This window comes from Mizuhopecten yessoensis, unplaced genomic scaffold (genome assembly GCF_002113885.1).
Source record: "Mizuhopecten yessoensis strain PY_sf001 unplaced genomic scaffold, ASM211388v2 scaffold8807, whole genome shotgun sequence".
Lineage (NCBI taxonomy): Eukaryota > Metazoa > Mollusca > Bivalvia > Pectinida > Pectinidae > Mizuhopecten > Mizuhopecten yessoensis.
In genome coordinates, this window is record NW_018407731.1 from 628,016 (window position 1) to 651,271 (window position 23,256).

At 34.6% G+C, this 23,256-nt stretch overlaps 1 protein-coding gene across 3 annotated transcripts; it reads left to right on the plus strand.

Annotated features, from left to right (window-relative positions):
• The first annotated feature begins 143 nt into the window (after positions 1–143).
• On the plus strand, positions 144–19,902 carry LOC110456544 (protein cramped-like). 3 transcript variants are annotated; one of them, XM_021507343.1, is made up of 20 exons: positions 144–173; positions 1,657–1,892; positions 3,541–3,641; positions 4,588–4,741; positions 5,090–5,161; positions 5,783–5,831; positions 6,509–6,544; positions 7,051–7,100; positions 7,583–7,785; positions 8,368–8,515; positions 9,730–10,373; positions 11,292–11,486; positions 13,172–13,294; positions 13,831–14,092; positions 14,318–14,403; positions 14,853–15,042; positions 15,739–15,810; positions 16,164–16,285; positions 16,870–17,025; positions 17,554–19,902. In XM_021507343.1, exons 2-20 carry the CDS (start codon positions 1,658–1,660, stop codon positions 17,794–17,796), a joined length of 3,141 nt encoding a protein of 1,046 aa, XP_021363018.1. In that variant the 5' UTR covers positions 144–173; position 1,657; the 3' UTR covers positions 17,797–19,902. The 3 variants fall into 3 exon arrangements, with proteins under 3 accessions (XP_021363018.1, XP_021363017.1, XP_021363016.1); XM_021507342.1 differs by having other exon boundaries at positions 173–249; XM_021507341.1 differs by lacking the exon at positions 144–173 and adding an exon at positions 942–1,327.
• The last annotated feature ends 3,354 nt before the right edge of the window (positions 19,903–23,256 follow it).

Sequence of the window (23,256 nt, forward strand, 5' to 3'; positions counted from 1 at the left end):
TTTAAAAATTGAAATGAGGAAATAAACACATGTTGTGTTTAAATATCATTATCATTTAGAAGAATATTGCGACAAAAGGAGTTCCCCATTCATCTGATTGTTCGACCAATCAAATGAAGGGGTTCCCATATTTAACTTCCCGCCAAGACTTCTTGCCATAACATTGACACGAGGTAATTGTTTACTGTTTAATTTTATGTGAATGCATCATTTGGGTACTTATCGAGTGAAATTTTATGGCATTAGCAGGTAAACATATTATTGAAATTTCAGTCAAACAAGTAATGGATGTTTGTAAGTCATTTAAATTCAAAATATCGACTTTGATCCAAAGGCGGTGTCTTCAGGAAATGAGTCGATTTCACTGTTGTTATTCCGGCATCGAAATAGATTGTTTACAGTAGATACCCAAAAAGAATACATGCTAGTGTACTTATTCGTTACAAAAATTAAGATACAAGAGAACAGGCATTGCTCAATTGGTAATAAATAGTTTAGTTAATATAAAAGTGTCGCGATAATTTGTGTTGTTTTAAATCGTACTTTGCATCGGGCACACGGCTAAGAACGAGAAATTAGTGTTTTGTATCAATAATAATGATTGGAAAATAAAAATGCAGAAATAAAACAGAAAATTGATATTGATATCTCAATGTTTACCGGACAATTGTTAGATTATAAACAACATTGTATTTTATTATTTTCTTGTGAATAATTCTTCCTACAAATAGCAATTCTAGCATGACAAATAAGGTAATGGAGATACATATTTGTTGATCGATCATTAAATAGATAATCACTTTTTTATTAAAATTTTAAGGTTACATTTTACAACCTCAGAATGTCAATCGAAAAGCTAATAATGATTTTGGCAATTTTATGTCCCAAAGAAATACAATAATTTCTAACTGGATAAACATGTCACATGACCATTACTATGTTATTGGCAAACGATCAGCTTCTAGATTGCAGACGTAACGTTTACAGCAATATTTCATGCAATTTGCGAGATTACAACTATCATCTGAATACTATGAAATAGTTGAAGATCATTGGACATCAATTGCGGTATTGAATAACATTTGACAACTGAGATCGGGCGGTTGGTAGGCCTCCCAAAAATGATTGTTTCAAGTCGCCGCACTCCCCCAAACAGCTGGATGTATTGTGTTCGTGTTTGGTAAATTGTGAACGCGGATTTCACATGCAAGCTTTGGTATGAATCAAAGGTTTAAGAGTGGATAAGAATATTCGTCCTTATGCCTCTTGGCAAACGGCGTAAAAGTACACAGGGGGACGTAAATTCGAAAGAATGCACAGAAAATCGGTAAGAAAATGAACCGCCATTTTGATTTCTCTGGCTGATCTTGCACATAGCTTGAACCAATTTTCGGATATTTGATGAGTAAGGTCATAATATTTTATATCGTGAAAGTTTAAACATGGCTTGAATATAACTACTATATGTTGTTAGACACGTTTGACTTTCTAGTTTTATTACAATAGTCGTAAGTTGTTACGTTTGATGGCCGTTGTTACATCAAAGACGGCAGCCATTTTGAATATTCTTTCCGTATCTCCACACCAAAATTTGGGATGTGAAACGTTTTTTGCAACCGGAATTAAAATTAAATAGTTCCTTGTTAATATTTTCAGGATGACTATTGACCCCAAAGATGCAGTGAGCGAATATAAAAATACAAAGGGAGGTAACCAATGTGTTGAAGGATCGGGTAATAAACCGGAAAATACAGCAGGACCAAGTGAAGGTCGGAATGGGAAAGTACCGAAACGGAGTGGGGCTGTAACGCGATCAAATTCAACAAGATCGAGAATCGTTAAAAAACCAAGAAGAGACCTAAGTCCACCTGAATCTCCTGCGAAAAAAACGGGTACGAAATATAAGATAAAACACCTATTTTAAGTAACCATGGGAACTTGTCATGATCACTGGTCCTACAAATCAATACACCGATATTGTGATAAGTGATCAGGTACAACACAGCTTCTGTGTTGGTTCATTAACAATTTATATATGTGTCATGGTTATCACTACGAACCAAAATATGCATAAACAGTTTGATAAGTGTAATAGAAAAGAAAGAATTTACATTTTTAATTATTTGTCTAGATTGTAATAGTGAAACTATTTTTTTCATTGTAAAAAAAGAAACACAAAATAACAGTATCTATACCAGTATAGAATGAACAGACTTAATAATTGTCTTGATTTCAATATTGAAACTTTTTTTTTTTTAGTAATAATTAATAAACATGTAAATATTATCATTTATTTAAATAAAAGACACAGATAAAAATATTCAATTTTGATTATAGCACATTAGATATTATACTTATCATAAGACAGCAATTTACAGATTCAGCGTTTTTTTAATTTTAATTGGTAAATGTTCAATTTCATATTCATAACATTTAATATCACTGTATATATATTAAAATGATAAGAAAATATATATGAAACTTTAGTTACATTTTAATGAAATCAGAATATTTACTGTTTTGTTCTTAAGAAACCTTTTAGCCAGGGATGACCTTTTGCATAAATTAAAGTCTGGTCCATTTGATATACACAAAAAAAATCAAAACTTCGAAATATATTTTAGTGTTCATTTTTCAATGTTAAAATGTAGGGGGAGAAATGTTAGAAATCAAGATTCCTTACATTTTATGCACCTTTGATAGGGATTGGAATGACCAGGGGTTCCATTTTCCAAAATGTGAAGAAAAAAAACCACAAAATAAACCTACCAAATCTGATTGATTATCAGTTTCTGCAAAATAATTTAAATTCAATATGACCAGATTCTAATAAAACTTGTTCAATATCTATATTTTGCAAACACAAATATTAGGTTTGAAGTTGAAAAAAACAGCAGATACTTTTATATTGTTTTGCCCATGTGTTAATTTTATTCAAATAAGTTTTTTTTATATTAACTAAATGCAAATAAAGATTGGAAAACATAGGGAAACAGTGTGTAAGGTAATAAACCAGATGGTTGAAAATCTTTTTTAAAGCACTTTAGATATTTTGTTATCTCAATTTGGAAAATATCTAGCCAGTTGGAATGATTTTTGTTGAATTATTATCGTTGTTAAGGGTGATAACCTTCTGGGTCAAGACAGACAAATTGATTGATGTCTGGTAGGTAGGAAGTAATGGGTTCTCCATAAGTAATCTGTCGTGTCTCATCGGGGAATCAAACCCTGTCTGTGTGAAAGCTGACAAGTATGCTTTCCACAGAGCCATCCCACTACTATAAGCTTACATTTCACAATAGTAGAAATAAAATGACTTTCGTTACAATAATATTAATTACTTATTTATTTGTTTTACTTGAACCGACCAGAAAGTCCAATAAAAGAATTCATAATAACATGTAGGTTTTAATTAAGTAAGAAATAACAACAGTAATACAATGATAGGTATTGTAAGTGGCTAAGATATATTAATAATGCTATCAAATGGGAAAACACACATATGATCATGTCCTTAATTAGTATGCATTTATTAAACAGTGAAGGAGATCAAAAGCAGTACCCCGGAAACAAAGACAAAACGCCAGTGGGAGCTATGGAGTACAGAGGACAAGGCTACCTTCTTTGAAGGACTGTATGAGGTTAGAACTTCATTTAATTTCCATGTAATGTTAATGTATAAATATACAGAAATAATGCTGAACAAGATCCAGTGGAATTAAAAAAAAATGGTTACTTCTAAAGGGCGAGCAAATAATGAGGGCAACAGGCCTGGACGATCGCCAAAGATACTGGAAACAATTCTGATACCCCACCAGAAATTTAGAAATCTAGAAAATTTGTGGTACATTCTGGGCTTAAATTTTAGATTAATTAAAAAAATATCTACTTGCCCTGCGGGATAGCTCGTTGAAAAACCTACAGGTCTGCACAGAAAACCACTGGCGACAGGCCAGTGGACCAGTGGCTAATTACACCCCTGGAGAACTTCATGATTCTGATTGATTTCCTATAAAAAATCTTGGTTATAACCATTTAATATTGAAAATTCTTTTAATTTTAGGCTTCAGTTTGATATTGGGATATTGTTAGTGCAAAAACTACTTATTATCATCCCAATACAAATAATTAGTTGGAATTAAGATCAACAATAATAGTCGAGATCTACTTTTGATTAAAAGGAAAATTAAATCATCGTCCCTTTCTGGTTGTCTCCAGCTGTTATATCAGTCAACAGTCAAAACTATTTCCTCTCAATTGATAGAACCAACCAGGCCAAGGGAAATCATGGCTGTTAAAATAAGGAAGAAAACTGTATTTGTTACCTGATAAATTAAAAACCAATCTATCTTGACATTATCCTAATTAAAATCAGTTTTGTAAACCGTGACATAATGATATCTACAAAAGCTGTTTTACAGTAAATAATTCTTCAGATTAAATTTTATTGGCTTTGGTGTGCCACTACTTTTTATTGAGTGATTGTTTTAACTATTGACTTCATTCATTGTCTACATCAATTTATGTATTTATCAAATGAATATTTGGGATTCATTCCTAATCACTTACATATTTTATTTTTTACAGCATGGCAAAGATTTTGATGCAATTCAAAATGTGATTGCTCAGAAATGCAAGAAAAAAGGAGTGGCGCCACAACTTATCAAAAACAAAGACCAGGTGCGCCACTTCTATTACAGAACCTGGCACAAAATATCCAAGTTTGTCGACATCGACAAAGGTAAGTAGTCGCATAAGGCTGTGATATGGAAACACATTGGTGAGGGAACTGGAATGTTAATGGTTGCCCAACTCTGGAGAAAATAAGTTACATGTCTCTATTACATACTGGTCATCACATTACTGAAACCGAATCTCCAGCTTGTTAGGTTATATTGATTAATATAATACCGTTTCATGATATTGTACTTGGAGTATAATTAGTATTATACTGTTTCATGATATTTGACTTCAGAGTCTACGTCGCGTATAAAATGGGTTCACACTACAATGAATTTTAATTGAAGTTGAGAAAGATGATATTTATGATTCTTTATGAAAAAAATGAATAAATGTATTTTAATTCCAGAAACCAAAAAGGAAACCCAAGAGTTGTATGGCCTGATCAACTATGGTGTATTGTGGAAGAAGCACAAAGCAGGTGTGTTAAATAAAGAGACCGTGCATTCTCTTATACTTGTGCTTGAACTAGCAATTTATCTGATGAAGGAAATCCATGTAGGATAAATTTGCCTTGCATGATCATTTCAGCAACTTGTGTATAATGGTAGAGTCCTACTTCAGGGACAGAATGATATTAATGAAATTCCCATCAGCCTCTCCAGATTTCTTTGTTCTATTAATATTTCAATAAAAGTGTCTAAATTATGAGGAAATGTTCTGGATTTTTTACATGGCATCACCCGAGTCTTCTGATGGTATCTATCCCACACCTGATTACATAAACAAATTACTTATATATGTAATTTACTCTATTAAGGTGATGAATTGAATATATGCAATGTTCTTGTTTAACCTGAACTGCCTGTAATTACTAGGTATACTGTATGTAGCATATCTTCTAAAGTGACCCGATTGTAATCCAAAAAAAACCTGAGTGGAAGGATTAGTCCCAGTAGCATTTCAATTTGAACAGGTTTCATTTGGTGGACAAGAAAATCGAAGCTATTTCAAATTGATCAACAACAATATGTCATTACAATATGAAAAGCATAGAACATCCAGAAATATCCTTCAAATCCTGAATCAATTTAATTTTCAGCTTTAAATGAAAAGAATGGTCTGAAGTTGGATGAGCTTATTCACACTGGGTAAGATTTAAGCAATTCATTATGTTGTCAAGTTAATAAATAATTGTTAATAGAACACATTATAATATCAGAATGTATCTTTTCATGTGAATTTTTAAAAAATGGGTAAAATCATAGGTGTTTGACAGATGGTTGAAGTTCAATTCCTGCTACGATTATGGATTTTTCATCTTTATTTCCATGCAGGATACCCTCAGAATGTTAGAAGTTTTGTCACAAAATCCTTGATTCGAGGTATCTATTCAGTCAGTGTAACTTTTTAGTTACGGTCGTAGCAGCAATAAAGCTTTGAAACTATTATTGATATAAAGCATGATTGAATTGTCACCTAATTTACCTAGCTACAGTGTAACATTGAAGTACAGTGCGTCTTGGTTAACAGCAGTGTTATTTTGTAATTGGTGCAGACTTGTTCTACTGTAGCTTATAGCATTAAACAAATGTAGCTTCATAACTCCGATACCTGGTATAACAGAAACTACTTTTATAAGGTAAAATGCAGAACATGGTAAAGGTTATTAATGAGGTATTGATTTTATTGAAATATCACAATCTCTTTTTACATCCCATGTATTTTATTAGTCGGAAGGTGTTCGATAGAGTGTCATTCTTTATCAGTTGTGTACCTGACATTTAAATAATTGTACTTGAGCATTTATATCACTAATATTTTACAGGTCCACAACTATAAAGATCAAAGGAAAGAACTTCAGGTAATTATATAAATGCAGGATAGTCAAAAATCTCATTGATGCATGTCGAAACATTCCCTCAAATGTAATTGAATCCTTGTCCTTCAATAAGATTCATCTGTTTGGAAATATGTAATAATCAAAGTTTTATTTTCTACCGAACAATGTATGTACTAAATGTGTCGTAGTGTTATCAAAACTGACCGGTCTCTTTGTCCAGCTGTGACTGAGCATGATTTTGTATAAAGTAAAACTTTGATATTGATAGAATCCTTGTAAAAAAAAAAACTGAAGAGGACCTGAACAAATTTGGGAAGATGCAAGGGCCAGACTGGGACTTAAACCCAGGACCTTCAAACCAAGTTCAGATATGGCTATGATAATTCTTTTTTTTAATTGTCACAAAAAAAAACACAAGGTGTTTATAGAGAGCAGATAAACAAGGATAAAACTGAGAGGATGAAACCTGTCCTTGATTTAAAAGCAAAAAGCAATTTGTAAAAAATCATGTTTTTCATATGTTTTAGGATCAAGACACCAACCTGCAATGCTTTAAAGAAAATAAATAATATCGATGGTAAGTCTTACAACTGATCAGTTTCAGCTCAAACTTATCATCAGTTTGAAAGGAGCATTGTAAATGGATCGCCTCTCATTTTTAATATTCAATTTTGGAAAAATATCAGTTGAATATTTTCGAGTAACTTGAACCTACACATATTTTAGGCTGTGACTCAAGTTTAGTGATATATGAAACATTGCAATATAACGTTTTAAACAAACATAGGGCTTCATTGCAGTAGGTATTTGTAAATTAAATACTTCAAAATATTTACAATAGATTTGCATATATTTTCATATTTGGAAAGTAACAAAATACTTTAAATTGCAAGAAAACAGCTTTAAAATGAGCTTGATTCAGCAGATGTTTCTGAAAGTACAGTAAAGCAGTGTTGATTTCTAAAGCATCATTTTGTTAAAATGAGCACAGTGACAGTGTCTTTCTGTACCATTTAAGTGTCTTGGTCCAGCATTGGTTCATTTTTACTTACTCTCTAGATCCCAAACCTGAGGAAGAGGCCGGTGTTCAGGTACCAGACAGAATTTACCTGGACATCAACCCCAGAACCAACGCAGCCTGGGCCTATGTTCAGGAGATGTCCCAAAACCCACGGCTACGTATGATGCTAAAACCAGATAAGAAACTCTCTTCCATCATCAAGTTTCTCAGTCAGAAGTGGAAACCACATACAATAAAACTTGTATCCTTTGACATCAATAAGAGCACATGCTGAACAGGCTAAACAGTGTAGTCCTTCGTAAATAAGTGGTGATGATTGGCTGTACAGACTTTTGATAAGGGATACATCAATGTGCGGTTGTAATGTTCAAATAACCACATGTATAGGGATTTAAAATGAGAATCTGACAACAAAAATGTGGGTTTGTTTAGGTAAAAAATATTGAGTGACTAGTGTCTTTTCTGTTCAATAATCAATTTAATACTCAAAATTACAATGTAAGGTATAGTTCGGAGGGTTTGGTTTGGTTTAATTTTGTTTAACGTCCTATTAACAGCTAAGGACATTTAAGGACCTGCCTCCTTGTGTGAAGTGTATGCCTGCTTGCATGTGTGTATGCACTGCAGGAGACCGGGTATGTTGGTGTGCTTGCCTCCTTGTGATAAAGCAGATCTGATGCCGACTTAATTTATAGTGCTATCTCAATGAAATGCCATGCCGAAGGCACCAAGCACGCATGCCGTTATCTGAATTACCTTGGGATAGTTTAAGCTAAGAACGTATATAGATAGAACTTAAGAAGTGACCTTGACCTCTACCTAGCGGGAGGACCTAGATGGGGTGTGTCCACAAGACCAGGACCTGACTTTGTTTCCCCACCAGGAATGTGATGTGGTGCCTGTGTCCCTGAAGGCCACAAAGGAGCGTAGGATACCGCTCGCCTTCAACAACTACAAGGAAAACCTGCTTAGTATGTGTTCTTAACGAGGCCAAATTCATTGTGGTCTGCAGATTCAAGTGAAAGCTATTCTACAACACTGTTTATAAAAGTCTGAATTTTTGTGTGTAATGGTTGACATTATGCACTATAATGTAAAATTTAAGTTTTGCATTATTGTAAATACAAAATGAAAATACTACTTGAGATAATTTCCTCCTTATCATTCATAAATTTACCAATCACATGCATGACCCATCTACAGAAAACATTTTGTCTAAATTCAGACACAAAATCAATGCTAATTTTATGAAAATACACCATTTTCTTACTAGTCAATTTTTAGGTCATCCGAGCTTTGTCAGAATCATCCTTGGTAGATGAGGCTACAAATTGTAAAATTGGGATTCCTACCCCAACCCCTGGGGCCAGGCGGGGGCCCCAAAGGGAAAACTAACCAATATTTCAAAAATCTTCTTCTCCAGACTCCGAGTTACTACAGTCATTTTCTCTGCATGGAAAGAAAGATCATCAGGGGCTTTGTTTAAATTGGAAATTCAGGACCCCCGAACTATCCTTTCGCCCTTGGGGAGGGGGTTAAGTTTACTATAGTTTATATAGAGAAATAACACTTTTGGGTATATTTTAACAATCTTCTGTAGGAAATTATTTTTACTTGGCGAGAATTATCTTTGGAGGAAGATAGTTTCAAATTGTAAAATTGGCATTCCAATCCCAACCCATGGGGCCAGGGCAGGGCCCCAAAGGGAAGATTAATCAATATTTCACCACCTTCCTCTCCTGACTCGGAGGTACTACAGTCATTTTCTATGCATGGATGGAAAAATCATCAGGGGCTTTATTTAAATTGTAAATTTCAGGATCCTCGGGCCATCCCTTCTCCCTTGGGGAGGGGGTAAAGTTTACCATATTTATATAGGGCAATTACACTTAGGTATATTTTGACAATTTTATGTAGGAAATTATTTTATCTTTGTGAGAATCGTCCTTGGAGGAAGATGGTTTCAAATTGTAAAATTGGGTTTCCTACCCCAACCCCTTGGGCCAGGGCGGGGCCCTCAAAGGGAAAATTAACCAATATTTCAGAAGTCTTTTTCTCCAGACTCAAGAGGTACTACAGTCATTTTTTTGCTATGTATGGATAGAAAAATCAGGAGCTTTATTGAGATTTTCAAATTCTTATCCTTTGATGCATCCACATACAATGTTTATTTGTAATCTTACAGGCTCACCTTCAGTAACCAAAGGGAAGAAAGGAGACCTTGCTAAAAACCATACAGAGAACTCGTCAGAGCTGAATGCTTTGTCTGTGATATTTGACTCTCCCCGGTCCAGTAAAGGACAGGCAAAGGACTTACCGGATCAGGCAGCCTATAGCTCGTTTGATGTCAGTGCCATGGTGAATGATGAAAATGCTATGTTTCCGGATAATATGATGTCAAGTGCAGCTGCAAATAAAGTGTCAGAGACTGCTGCTGGAAGTGATGCTAAGGAGAATGTCTGTGATACGAGGGACACGTCAGTGGGATCAGCTGAGGACAATGCCGCAGAGAAAGTAGTAGAGGGTGGAAGTAACGGAGAGGTGAATCCAGTTGTTATCGATAGTGGGGACAGTGAAAAATCTAGTGATGAAAAGGAATATATAATAGAAACCAAAAGAATGAAGGAGATTTTAGAGAAGGGTTGGAACACGAATATGGCTGACAGTTTGACAGTGGCCGAGTTGTATCTCATGTTTGGAAAGGACGGGAAGCTACGTCTGGAGTACGAATGGGTCACTACACCTGATGACCAGTTGGCCTCCAAACTGACCAACATGCTGAGGAGACTGGTACACCTAGCCACTACTGAATTCACAGACTTCTCTAAGGTAGCTTGTACTTTTGCTGTATCTCACAGGGCACCCACCCTGTCATTAACGTTACCAGGTTATACACTTTAAAAACAATCCTCTCACCGAAATGAAATTAAAATTAAATGTTGAAATTTCCTTATATGAGTCTAGAAACTGTTTCAACTTGTAATTCTTCAAAAGGAGTTGTTGTTGATTGTCTATTTTTTTGCTAGAAAAATAACAATTGAGTACTTTCTCGTCAGGGCTCACCCTGGACCTAAAAAATCAGTAGCCAAAAAAGTAGCAATGAGTAAATTTCAGTAGCTTTTTTTTTTTAAACTGGCCGAATATTTGACTTTCTCGCCCTCCAACCGTTACAAATCTGAAGCTTGATAATTGACTTTACAACTTAGACAAAAGCATTTGTTAGCTTGCTTTTATTTGGCCCTGATTATGTAAACGCAATCAGTGTCGGCCACAATACACACGCGAGTAGACAGATCGTTTTCTGGGGCAAAGATACAGATTTTCTCCATTTTTAATAACTCAGTTGTCAATTTAGTAGCCATATCTTATTTTTAGTAGCCAATATAAAATAAAAGTAGCCAATGGCTTCTTCGGCTACCGACAGCGCAAAATTGTTACAAGCATACTTTTGTAGAATAGATTTTATTGCAATGTGCACTGCAGGATTAGATATTTAGATGATATTATGTGTTGGTGATGGATGGTTGAAAGAATGAAAGATTATCTTTCCAAATTCTTCAGTGATGATGAGTATCTTGTGTATGCAAACCTTTCACCTTGTTTCTTTAAAAATAGTAAGACTTATAATTTGCTTAATTATTATTGAGGAGAGGGCTTTAATATTGTTGTTATTGTGCCAGATCCTATTTAATTTAATTTATATCTAAATTCATTGGAGGAGTACATTTTAAGCCATGTTTATTTCAGACATCCAGCAATTCCAGTTCTCCATGCCAGACCTGTGGGGCCAGTAAAGCAAAGGGTTCAGGGGGTCGTAATGCTGCGGGAAGTAAGGGCCAGAAACCCCTGGGAAAGTACCCCCTCCTGTCCAAGATCGGTGGCGAAGGATTAGTGGACGTTGGTACCCAGACAACAACCACACTCCAAAATAAACAAAATGAAGTAAGCTTGGCTTTCTATTTGAAATCTTAGAAATTCCATATTATTCCACCTTCCGGGAGTTCATTTTTTTGTTTATGTCAGAAATGAAGACTATTTTATAGCCTCTTATTTTTTAGGGTTTTTCTTTAAAAAATGGGACCACATGTTGGCTTCGAGAAGCAGACAAGAATATCCCTGGGATCTTCATGCTTTTCACTCAGAAAATAATTTTGGATATTTGATATAAAACCTTATACTGTACTACTGATCAGTGTTCTCCCAAGAAATTCTTTGATGCGCTATGGCATCTATTTTTAACCCTTCCATCACAGCGCGGCGCTTCCAACCATTTCCACATCACAACCAATCTTCGTATATTGTACGCGAACTTTGAGAAAGAAAACTCAAAACAAGAGTAATGATGAAGTTAATTTTAAATAAATAGCATTACTTAATAATCTTGACATTACATTATTATTGCTAATTTTCTTGGCTTTTTGTTGACTTTTTCTTTTTCTTTATCAGTTTTATTTAATAACTACAAATAAAATAGTCTGACTCAAGAAAATGGATAATTTTAGCAAATACTTCAGCGTTTTTTTCCAATTACATAATCATAGAAATAAATGAATATATATATATGTCTGAGAATAAATAATTATATAACATTCCAACCAAAGGTATTTATTTTGACAAATTATAAGCTAATTTTGAAATTAATGATTTATTTTTATTATTTAATTTTCAAAAAAAATCCCTTAGTTGTGTAATTTATTATAACCAAGCCTAGCCACCTGTTATCATTAAGTTAACAAAAAATCTAACTGCTGTTCTCAATATAAACTTAAATAGTGATAAAGTTATCAAATTGAATTATTGTAATTATCCAGTAAAAAAATAATATGTTATTGTTACTGTAAAAATGGGAAATACAATTTTGGCGCCAAAATGATTAACGCTCCTCATCCATATTTCAACAGCCATTGCATCATGGATTACGTAAGATCAAAATAACATGGCCGCCCCCCCGTGTGCAGTCTGCTCACTCACGATCTAGTTTACTGTTGATAAAAGCTTCTCATATAGCCAAAATTATTTCAAGCGTTGAAATTTGATGGCCAAAAACAATGCAACAAAGGTAGGTCAGCAGGTGTTTGGCATTTTACTGAATACAAAGCTACTGTCTGTACTTCTGTTGTATTTCTTATTTTGGTGTCGGTCACCTATGAAAATTGAAACGTAGATTGAAGCCTTGATAATTAACAGATATCATTAATTATGATCCAATTCCACGCTGGTAATTGTGGTCTATTGTTCAGGTCTCACACCTACAGGTAGTTCACATCCCCACAGGTAAATCTACCTGCAGTTCGTTGATCAGGGTGTCAATAAAAAGCTAGTCTAATGAGGGTGTGTCTAATTGGAAAGGGGAGAAGAGGTTATAAATTTGTGAGAACTTGATGTACGAGTACCTCTCAATGAGTAACAGTCAAATGCATGCGTAACGGTCAAATGGTGATGCGTAGCGGCTCAAAATTCATGCGCAACAGTACCGTTACGCTAAAACAGCCTGGGGAGAACACTGCTGATGATGTTTATCAAAATATATTTTTTTGGTTTGATGTAAATATAAAATTATTATGAATCATTCAAATTGCATAATATTGCGGCATTGTGAATGAAATATGGATAATTTGTTTGAACAGAATTCTAGTCAAGGCAGCAAAGATGCTGTTTTCCGTGTGCCAGTCGCAGGTCCGTCCTTTCTACAGAAAAACACAAAGACGAGCGTCAATCAAATTTCTCTACACCAGATGGAACTCTACACGGTATGTCTGATTATTAGTGGTTGACACGGCAGACTAATCTCGAGTCTGAAATTATCAATACTTACAATCAATGATTAGATGGTACCCATGATTGCAATCAAGATCCAACCGTTCAAACCCTATAAACCATCTTTTATACTCATCTGCCCTGTAAGATATTTTGAGCATGTAAAGCCTGCAAAGGAAATACAAAACCACACCTGGCAAATATGTCTCTTTCTTCCAGAAAGATCTGTGGGTAGAAATTTATTGTTGGTAGACGGATGTTATTTGTAAATTACTGTTTCATGAACTTGCTATTTATCATCTGTAATAATAGTTTTGAACTAAGGCAAATGTAGCTATTATCAGAAAAGTCTACTCATACAGTCTGTATGTGAAACTTTGCAGTGTAATATTTAGCTCACCATCATTGTATGAGGGCTGTTCAAGTTTCCCTTTACCCATCATGTATCTATGGACAATTCTTATTATTTCTATTCCTGAAGATTCATGTGTTGACCTGTTTAAAGATCTCTCTCAAATTTGATTTATAGAACACTCACAAGGGACGACGAGTACGGCCTGTCAACAGGAAGCCCATGGTGGTCCAGAGAACCCTTCTGCCTAAAACCGCACCAAGGCAGATGCTTACCTTTGTCCCCATGCCAACCAGTTCTACTGTGACTGCGGTTCAGAGCCCAACAACAATCATAGGACAGCCAGTGGGCATACCAGTCAGCATACAACCATCTGGGGTACCGCCAGTTAATATACCCAATACCCAAATCAGTAACCGTATTCTACAAAATGCTACAGGTAGGTGTTAACGGCACTAACATCTAAAACAGAATACCACCAAATGTTACAGAAATAATATCAACATATTTAACTGAACATAACAAGTGATGAAGCTTCAAACCTAGTAAACACAAACTGGTTTAAGTTATTTTGAAATTTTGTTCTATGTTTTTAAAAAAGAGTTGATTGTATCAAGGATGAATAGTTTGTGCATGATGATGTGATAATAACCTGTTGCTGTAGCCACTGGAGGGCGGAGCTCCCTCTCATTACCGACTGGTCTCTCTGCTGCTGCTACCATTCTGCCAGGATCACCAGTGTCCTTACAGGTATACTACATAGATATAAAGATCCATACATTTGTAAATTGGACTGGCCACAGCTATCTTTTATACATGTGTGCTACCTGTATCTAAAGATCCGTACATAAATGACTGAACACAGTACAGCTCTATTTCTAATGTCCCCCAGTTTATAACCACCTATACAGTATTTTGGGTAACTTTCTATTTACTGGTGAAAGAGTTTTAATACACAATATCTACAGATGAAAACTCGTAATGATCAAAAGATTTTCAAGTTTAACAAGGACAATAATACAGTTGAAATGGATTTTCATTTTATTACTTTGAAAACAGTAGAATTAATTGGTTTGGACAAAGTAATCTTTTCCAAGAAAGAAAAATACCTTTTATATGGCTAAACATTTACTGTTTAGAGCAATTAAAAACTGGTCGAGTTAATTTCTTAAATATTTCTTTGTTATTTCCTTTTCCAGAACAATTTGGTGAGTGCTATGGGTGGGGTGGTATCCATGGCATCCACACCAGTGTTCACAACAAGTACGACAACCCGGGAGTCGGGCTCCATAGCATCCACAACGGCGGCAGCCAACATCATACACCATTCCATATCACCGCCAAGCATTTCATCATTGCTGGATATCTCCTTGTCCAACATACCCACAAGTAAGCTATGGGTTGCTGCCTCGTGTAGAGCTGATGAACTCGGCCACATGCAGTATCCCTGTAGATGTTTTCATTTCCGTTTACTAAAACAGCACTAGGATGTTCTAAATCAGAACGGCACACCAGGAACTAGAATATATTGCAGCAGCAAATTGCCCCAGTATAGATTTTTTGACACACAGTATTATATGCATCTGTATTCTATCTCGATGGGATTAAGTAACACTTTGATGTGCATATATATCTAAGTTTGTGAGTTACATTGAAAAGTTAGTAGCACAACACTATTAAATAAATGAATGGTTCAGGATAAATAGAGACGAATGGAAAGCGAAATAATAGAGATTCGTAATAAGATTCATCAGAAATAATAGATATATCTAAACACTTATTGAGTGAGTGAATAGAAGGGGAGACTTGAACTAGCATTTGATATATTGAACAGGTAGGCGGATCAAAATACTTGATATGAGAGGTTAACAGGTGAGATATGAGCAATTTCTTCGCATGAAAAAACTGGTCAGACTAAGAGGATGTCCTGAACCAATGATTCAGTACCCACCAGACCAGTGTATTCACTCGAGAGCCTAGATGTATGCAAAATGAGTGAAGATTTGGATGGAAATGTATGTATTTCTTTGCTTTATTTTCCACTGATCAATTAATTAACCCACATTTGTCAATGTGTCCTTACAGATAATGATAACACTGAGAAACTCCTTGACCTTGCAATGGAAAACTCGAATTCCGGTACAAATAATTTTGGAGGTAAGTCAGACATACCAGAAGTAGGTCCTTCTGAACCATATCTAACGTGTTCATACCATTCTGGGCTATGAAACCTTCACAGTGTAATTTTCTGACAAATTACACCAAAAGTGCTCAGTCAATTATTTTGGACATAAAGGAAGATTTCCATCAGCAACATCTACGTTCTACATAGCTATCTATTGTTTTTTTCCAGCTAGGCTCAGTTAATTAATTGATAATTGATGCATGGACAAACTTACAGAATATTCTTCATTGTTTTGATTGTTAGTCTTACCTTAGGGCTATTTTGAGAGTATAAACTACAGAGAGTTTAGGTAGATAGATAATATGGTCCTTGTTTTTACATGTAGATCTCCTTAATGGTGGTAACCAGAGGAAGTACCCCAGTAGTGCTCTGAACACACCAAGGAAGTCTGACAACATGAACCTGTCCCCGCCGCACAGTCCCAGCCGTTCACTATGGCCAAGCGAGGTATGTATTTTTAACACATTCTGAATTCTGAAACCATCATTCTGTCACTGCCAAACTGTCTCGGCTATTCACAATGGCCCAAGGAGATACACGTTTTCAACACACCAGTCTGAAATTAAGTCTGAAAATATAAAGTGGGTTAAACAAAACTCTACAATAATTTAGGTACATTAAATATAAACATTCTTCTAATGTTTGAAAACATAAACTTATCTCTGCCACACAATTTCAGCTATTCTCTATAGCCCAACAATGTAAGTGTTTAAAACACATCTGTGAAATCTGAAATTATGAACTTGACACCGTCCCAGCCATTGACATTGGCCCAATGAAGTAAATGTTTTAAGCATTCGTTGAAAGTCAGAAAACACAAGCAGGTTACTGCTGAACAAGTGCTGTGCTGTAAAACTTGTGTATGGAAAAGTTAAAGGCAAGTAATGCTTTTTAATACCCATCTTGTTATTCAAATAATGCATCATTCGTTGGTTCGTAATGGCCCATCAACACATAGATCATTTTGTCCAACTTTTACTTAAAGAGAGGAAGATCACAGTTTAAATTGATATGCGTTTCCATGATTACAGGACACTGGTGACATGCTGTTGACACTGCTGGCGGAATCTCCCCTTAAGAGAACATCAGACGCAGTAGCTAGTGCCAATGTGTCCTCGCTATCAAATCTCATCAGTACCAACCTGTTCAATGAAAACTCTCGAGACTCCCTCATGGGCCGCTGTGATGTAAGGTTAATTACTAAAATAAATGTTTTCAATTCACCCGTTTCAAAAAGTTGTTAGAAATTGACCCTGTGGAACATTTTAAAATATTGGTAGTCTAGTCAACTTCCAAAAGCACATGGCAATATAAACATTGATGAGATGGAAAGTGTGATATAAGGTATTACAACATTGCTGATGTTGACATGTTTTGTTTGAGGTAGATAACTAACAGTTCTGCAGTTTAGTGAAAGAGTTCAATGACAATGTGTTAAAAAAAGACTAATCACATTTGATTGTACTGTGTAAAGCAAGTGGAAGTATTTGAGATAAATTTTATAATTAAAAATAGTGCTTGCAAGTTAAATTTCTTACCTTGAAAAAAGCCTAGTTGTGCCAAATTTGTGTGTGTGCCCTGTGATATAGGATTCACTAACCTTAAATGTACCTTTAAAATTTGGAATGATTTTGGTTGATTATGATTTCCAAAGCTGTAAATACTGGTATTATCTCCAAGTCTTGGTTGTATTTAGAGTTGTGTATATGTTACAGATGGATGCCTCCTTCCAGTGTATGTTAAATGAGAACAGTATAGACTATGTTGCCAAGTTTGCTGAACTGGCCAACCACATCAATCAGAATGAAAACACACAGGATGCCCAACAAAAAGTGCCAAGCAATTCGTTCAATTACGACGACATGGAGGGAAACCTTTTAAAAAACAGTGCTGAAGACTCTAAACTACGGATAAATATCATACAACATGATGGAAGTCGGAAAATGGATACCAATTAAATGTGATTTCATACTGGGATATAATTCTTGTAGACCTTTTATGTTGTGTTGATGTTTACTAAGTATAAACAAGATAAGTATTCTTAAGGCAAGAACTTATTGTAATAGGACCGATGTAGAGAAAGTTTGGCTATGATCAACTCTAAATGGATATATTATTTTGTTGGCATTTTTTAGAGATTGTTTGGTCAAATTATTGTTGGACATATGACAGAAGCAGCTAAAAAGCCAACGTAGATTTAAAACATTTCTTATTTCATGATCCTGTCTGCCATTAGTTTACAGCAAGTTTTGTTAGCCTATCTTCTACTCCCTTTGGGACACCGTTTAATCATGTAAATCTATGTTAAAAGTTGTTCTAGCTGCAGGATCGCGAAACAATTTGGCAATTTATCAAACTACCTGTCAGACATATTTGTAGAAATTTGTTTCAATTGTTCCATGGTCCCAAGGTCTGCTTTAGAAGCAGTCATTGGTAGAAATCTATATGGTGCAATTTAAGAAAGCTATTTAAAAATAGGTTGTAGGCTATAAGATATAGTGTCTAGTGTGTGTCGTGGTAGGCAGGTTAGCAATGCAATCCTGCATCATGTGTTCTAGGGGATGCAAAGTTCTAAATATGCATATACCGGTAGGCAGCTGTAACGGAGTGGTGCAAGAATGGCCATTGTTATATATGTTGGTGAAATACGGCATGGTTTAACAGCTGTACTTGTTGTTTACATGTTGATGTAATGCTACAATGGTGTAATTACTGTACATGATGTATTTGTTACTACACACATGTTCCATTGTTGGTTCATATTTCTGCATAATATTTTGACTAAATGACGAGAAACATGAACGGCTTCCCATCATTTTATATACAAGATTGCCAACATCGTAATGACATTGTGCTGCTCTCAGAATAAGTGTCTTTTAAGACCATTTTACTTGTATTTCGGAATTGTAACATTTGTTTGGCAAATCCTAAATGCACTTGTCAATATCAATGCTACAAGTACTCTGAATGTTTACTTCTATGTTAATCATTTTGATATGTGCTTTTAGGATTTGCCAACCAACATACCAGTACAGCATTTAACATGTAATTGGATATACTAGCACAAAGCACAGTCCTCAAAGGCTACAGTTTGATGTATTTACTAGCCCCAGGGGAACTAAAATAAATATTTCTCTTTTTAGTATAATTTGTTGCCAAGTTTGATGTTCATCAGATAATTCCTATCCAATGAATGAAAAACAATTTGCATGTTAACTATTAAAATGCATGCTTATTTTGGAACTTGACTTTATTTACCCAATTGCTTTGTACTGTGATCATGGCATGCTTGAAAGCATAAACAATAATAAAGTCTGATTTATATTTGCAAATGATGCTTTTTACAAATCGTAGGAGATTTACATTAGCCTGTCTGTTGCAAAAAATAGTGACTTTTCTTGAAATTTAATTGCTGCAACAATATCTTCTAAATATTTGTTAAATTTTCAGTTTTGAGTTTTATCATCCCTAGGACGGATTTATACATATAGTACATCCATGTTCTAGCAGATACTGTTTTTTGTCAGCATTATTTGCAAATGGTATTTATCGGGTATTTTTTTTAACTTAGTTTGTCTTTCAGTTATGTTTTTTATTAGGTGTTTTTTTCTCTTCCTTTTCCATTAAGATGTTTCTGGGAACATTTTGCTTAGATTTATATAAAAAAAAAAAGCCAATAACAAACTTGGGAATACCTGAAGCAGTGTGGGACAAGTGTAATGACAAAATTGTTATAACAGTAATACAGATTATTTCTTTTTATAATCCAACAGAGAAAAAAATCCAACAGAAAAAAAGGCGATTTTGGGCTTTCCATGCATATGATGAAAATTAATGGAATCAATTTAATACTCAGTTTGTGAAATAAAAGGTTTTCAAATACTTTTTATCAATATTTTTATGAAGCTTGATCAATATTTAGATTGTTACACTGTAGTATTGTGTTAATATGTGCAATAGATTTTTTACCTTTATTACTTTGTCAAAGATGTCAACCTCTGAAACCTTCAATGAGGGAGATCTCCCTCATTCCACATTTCCGATGAGTGAGAAAGTGTGTGAAACACGACTAAAACTGCTTTGCTCAATTTATTTTCCCCCTTTTTACATACCAAAATAACTCCAAAAAGCATTCATTTGATTCAGATACACCTGTTATGACCATTACACACACCCGGCAAAAACTAGGAGATCATTTGACCACAGGATGTACATTTTTAGTTTGTGTGAGTTTGGACTTGAATGAGAGAGTTTTGAGGGAGTTTGGTAAATTTTGGTCAAAATGAGGGAGTCTCCCTCTTAATGAGGGAGGGTTGACATCTTTGCTTTGTTTAGGCTGCAGAAGTGTTTGTAGTAAGACGAATGTCCTAAAGTGTGGTGTTGCCGGGTGACATAAACTCTGAGGGGTTTCCCTACAACATAACCTTGAACTGTGGTGGTGTTGATATGAGAGCTTGTCTTGGACCAAAAAATATTTAGGAAATAGTTATGATGATTTACAAATGTTTTGTGTTAAGCCAGTGATAATAAGAAACGAAATGTTGTGGGGTTAACCTCACAGGTATTGTATAATGTGAACTGTTTTAGCTGTAATAACATGATGATACTTTTTGCTTGAACTCTTATAAAACCACTGTATTATGTATGTTATATATGGTTCATTATTGTTAAATCGCTATCTATGAACTGAAAATTATCGCTGATACTTGGAATTTTTTTGTGTCTATTAACACTACAGGATCTATTGAATATCAAATAGAAAAATTAACTACATGTTTTTGTACCAAGTATCAAATCGGTAAACCATTCCACTTCCAAAACCTGGTATGTCCTTAAATGACCATAGCTGTTAATAGGACGTAAAACACAAACAAACCACTAGAAAAACAGAGTAACGAATCGACAAAGAATTACATTTGGAAAGCTGAATATCAGATTAGAAAATTATGCTGGCAATACGGAGTATCAGATCAGAAAAAGATTACACTAACAATATAGTGAGTACGAGATTATAAAACAATTACAGTAGTTATATTGCGTATCAATGCAGTTAGCTTTCAGTTTTTCTCTAGGCATGTCATGTAATCTGGAGTCTTCGTTCAGAATTTGTTCTCTGTTTTTCCTTAGTTACCATTTTGTTTATTTTAAAATAAAAGAAACATATATTTGCCTAAATATATATAAAGTATGCAGGTAAACTGTAGTGGCAGTATGATTTGTGTTACAATGTATTTCAAAGGTAGAAGCTGCTGTGTGAATTTTTCCTTACTGGTACTATCATAGTTTTCCATTGTGAAAGCATTGTGCTAATACTATACACAAACAGAAATTAAATCTGTATGGTGATATATACCTGTAATGTTTACTGGGTGTATTGAACAATGACAGCTGAAGACAATTTGCCACATTTTTTGTGGCAAATTGGCAGGCTGTTGCGTATTCTGTAAGTTGATTCCCAGGTATGAAAATAATGTTATTAAACACCCCGTAAAAGTTATTATCAAGCTTGGACTCAAGTTATCTAGGGGTTCTCCTGGAAACTTAAATCTTAAAGAAAGCATCTCTTACATGATAATTAACGCATTCTACAAACTCTAGCACGGTGTAGTTTTGAGTTGTCAAAATGGATTATGTTGTATTTCTGTGATGTAGGCTAGTCTATGTTGCTTACAGGTATCTTTAGCACATTAATATATAAATATAGGATCTTACACAAGTTTCCATTTCATATGAGGTTTATGAAACGAGTCTTAAGAATTTTTCAATTTAGCGAGCCTCGGGCGAGCTAGAATGAAAAATTCGTGACAAGTTTCTTAAATTTCATATGAAATGAAAACGAGTGGAAGATCCTTTTTCAACACATAATCAAGCGTTGTGGCATTTATGCGTGTAAAACATCAATATTCATGCAACCTTGATATGTAAAAAAGTCGCCGTTTTGACGCAAGTGCGTAAGTCTATGACATCATGTACTTGTCCTAGGCGTGCCGTCACAATTGAAACATTTGAAACTTACAACCAATCACAGGGCTGATAGGTCATATTACATGGGTTAATAAGCAAGAAAATATGACATGTGTATATTCACTGGATAACGGTACATTATGTGATAAATATATTTATACACTCAGATATACAAATATGTTCCCTTTTACATCAGACTTCTTATTAATGGAACCGCTGTAAGTTGATCAGGAATGTGTATCCTTTCAAGCTGAAGATGTAGAGGTAGTTCATGGTTGCCTGTTTGAATATCATACATATACATATATTTCACAATTAGGACTGAATGCAGGAAACCATACAATTCTATATCAAGATTTTTAGTGATGAAACCAAAAACAACTCTCTTTTTTTTTTAGTTTGTTAAAAGCCTAGTACCAATAAGACTACACCAAGTTTTTGTCATTTGTTGATAGCGATTTGTCCATAATGTTTTGTCTGGTACACGAAATCATTGATCTGATTGATACATTTGTACAAGGTTATATACTGCTAAAAAGGTAATTGATCATAATTTGTTTAAGAAAAGATCTGTGTTGTATGTAATAGTCATGAATCACGACATATTTCTGTTATAACTGAATCTTATTTAGTACTTGAATCCCTACATATTTCTAGCTTTTATTAACTAGATTTGATGTTCATCACATATAGTATACTTCATTCAAACCAGTTAGTGTCATCTTAAACCTTTTTTTTCAGTGCATATTATTTCATAAGTGGCAGCTAAAAATAAAATGGTCATTGTATACAGGAAAACCAGGCCTGAGAGAGAGAGAAAAAGTATGCTATGGAACCAATGTTGAAGCAATGATTCCAATTTGAAAGAATATTTCATATTTAATTACATTTCAAGTGTTGGTTTAACCGACGCAAATGTAGTGATGAGAGAAAGAGAGTAGAAATCATACCAAGTTTCAGTTCAGTTTCTTTATTTCTGAGAGCCATCTGTACATGTTTATTTTCACAAGTGTTCATTTCGTGGTAATATGAATTCACGTATCCAGTATAACTGAACCTTATATAAAGTAACACTTCCAATCTAGTAGTCCTCCAACATCGCTTTTTCACATACAAATATCAGTGTCAGTGCATGAAAGTTCATTATTAGATACGTTGGTCCAGAATTTTGCTCTGTATTTTAGATTTTGTATTTTTATCCTTTAATAACAATCTTTAGTCCTATACAAAGCCAATATATTACAGCATCCTTTAGACTAAGACTTGCTTGACATCACTAGCTGACTATGTATGGACGATTCAACAATCCTCTTACTATCTACCTTCCTATGTTAGTGGCTATAACTTCCAACAGCAGTACTTTGTTTATTATTAACAGTGCATGTAAGTTCTAAATGTTAAATGATGGAACCGTAAAATTTGTTAAGTGTTTGTGTATAGACAGCCTGTCCAAT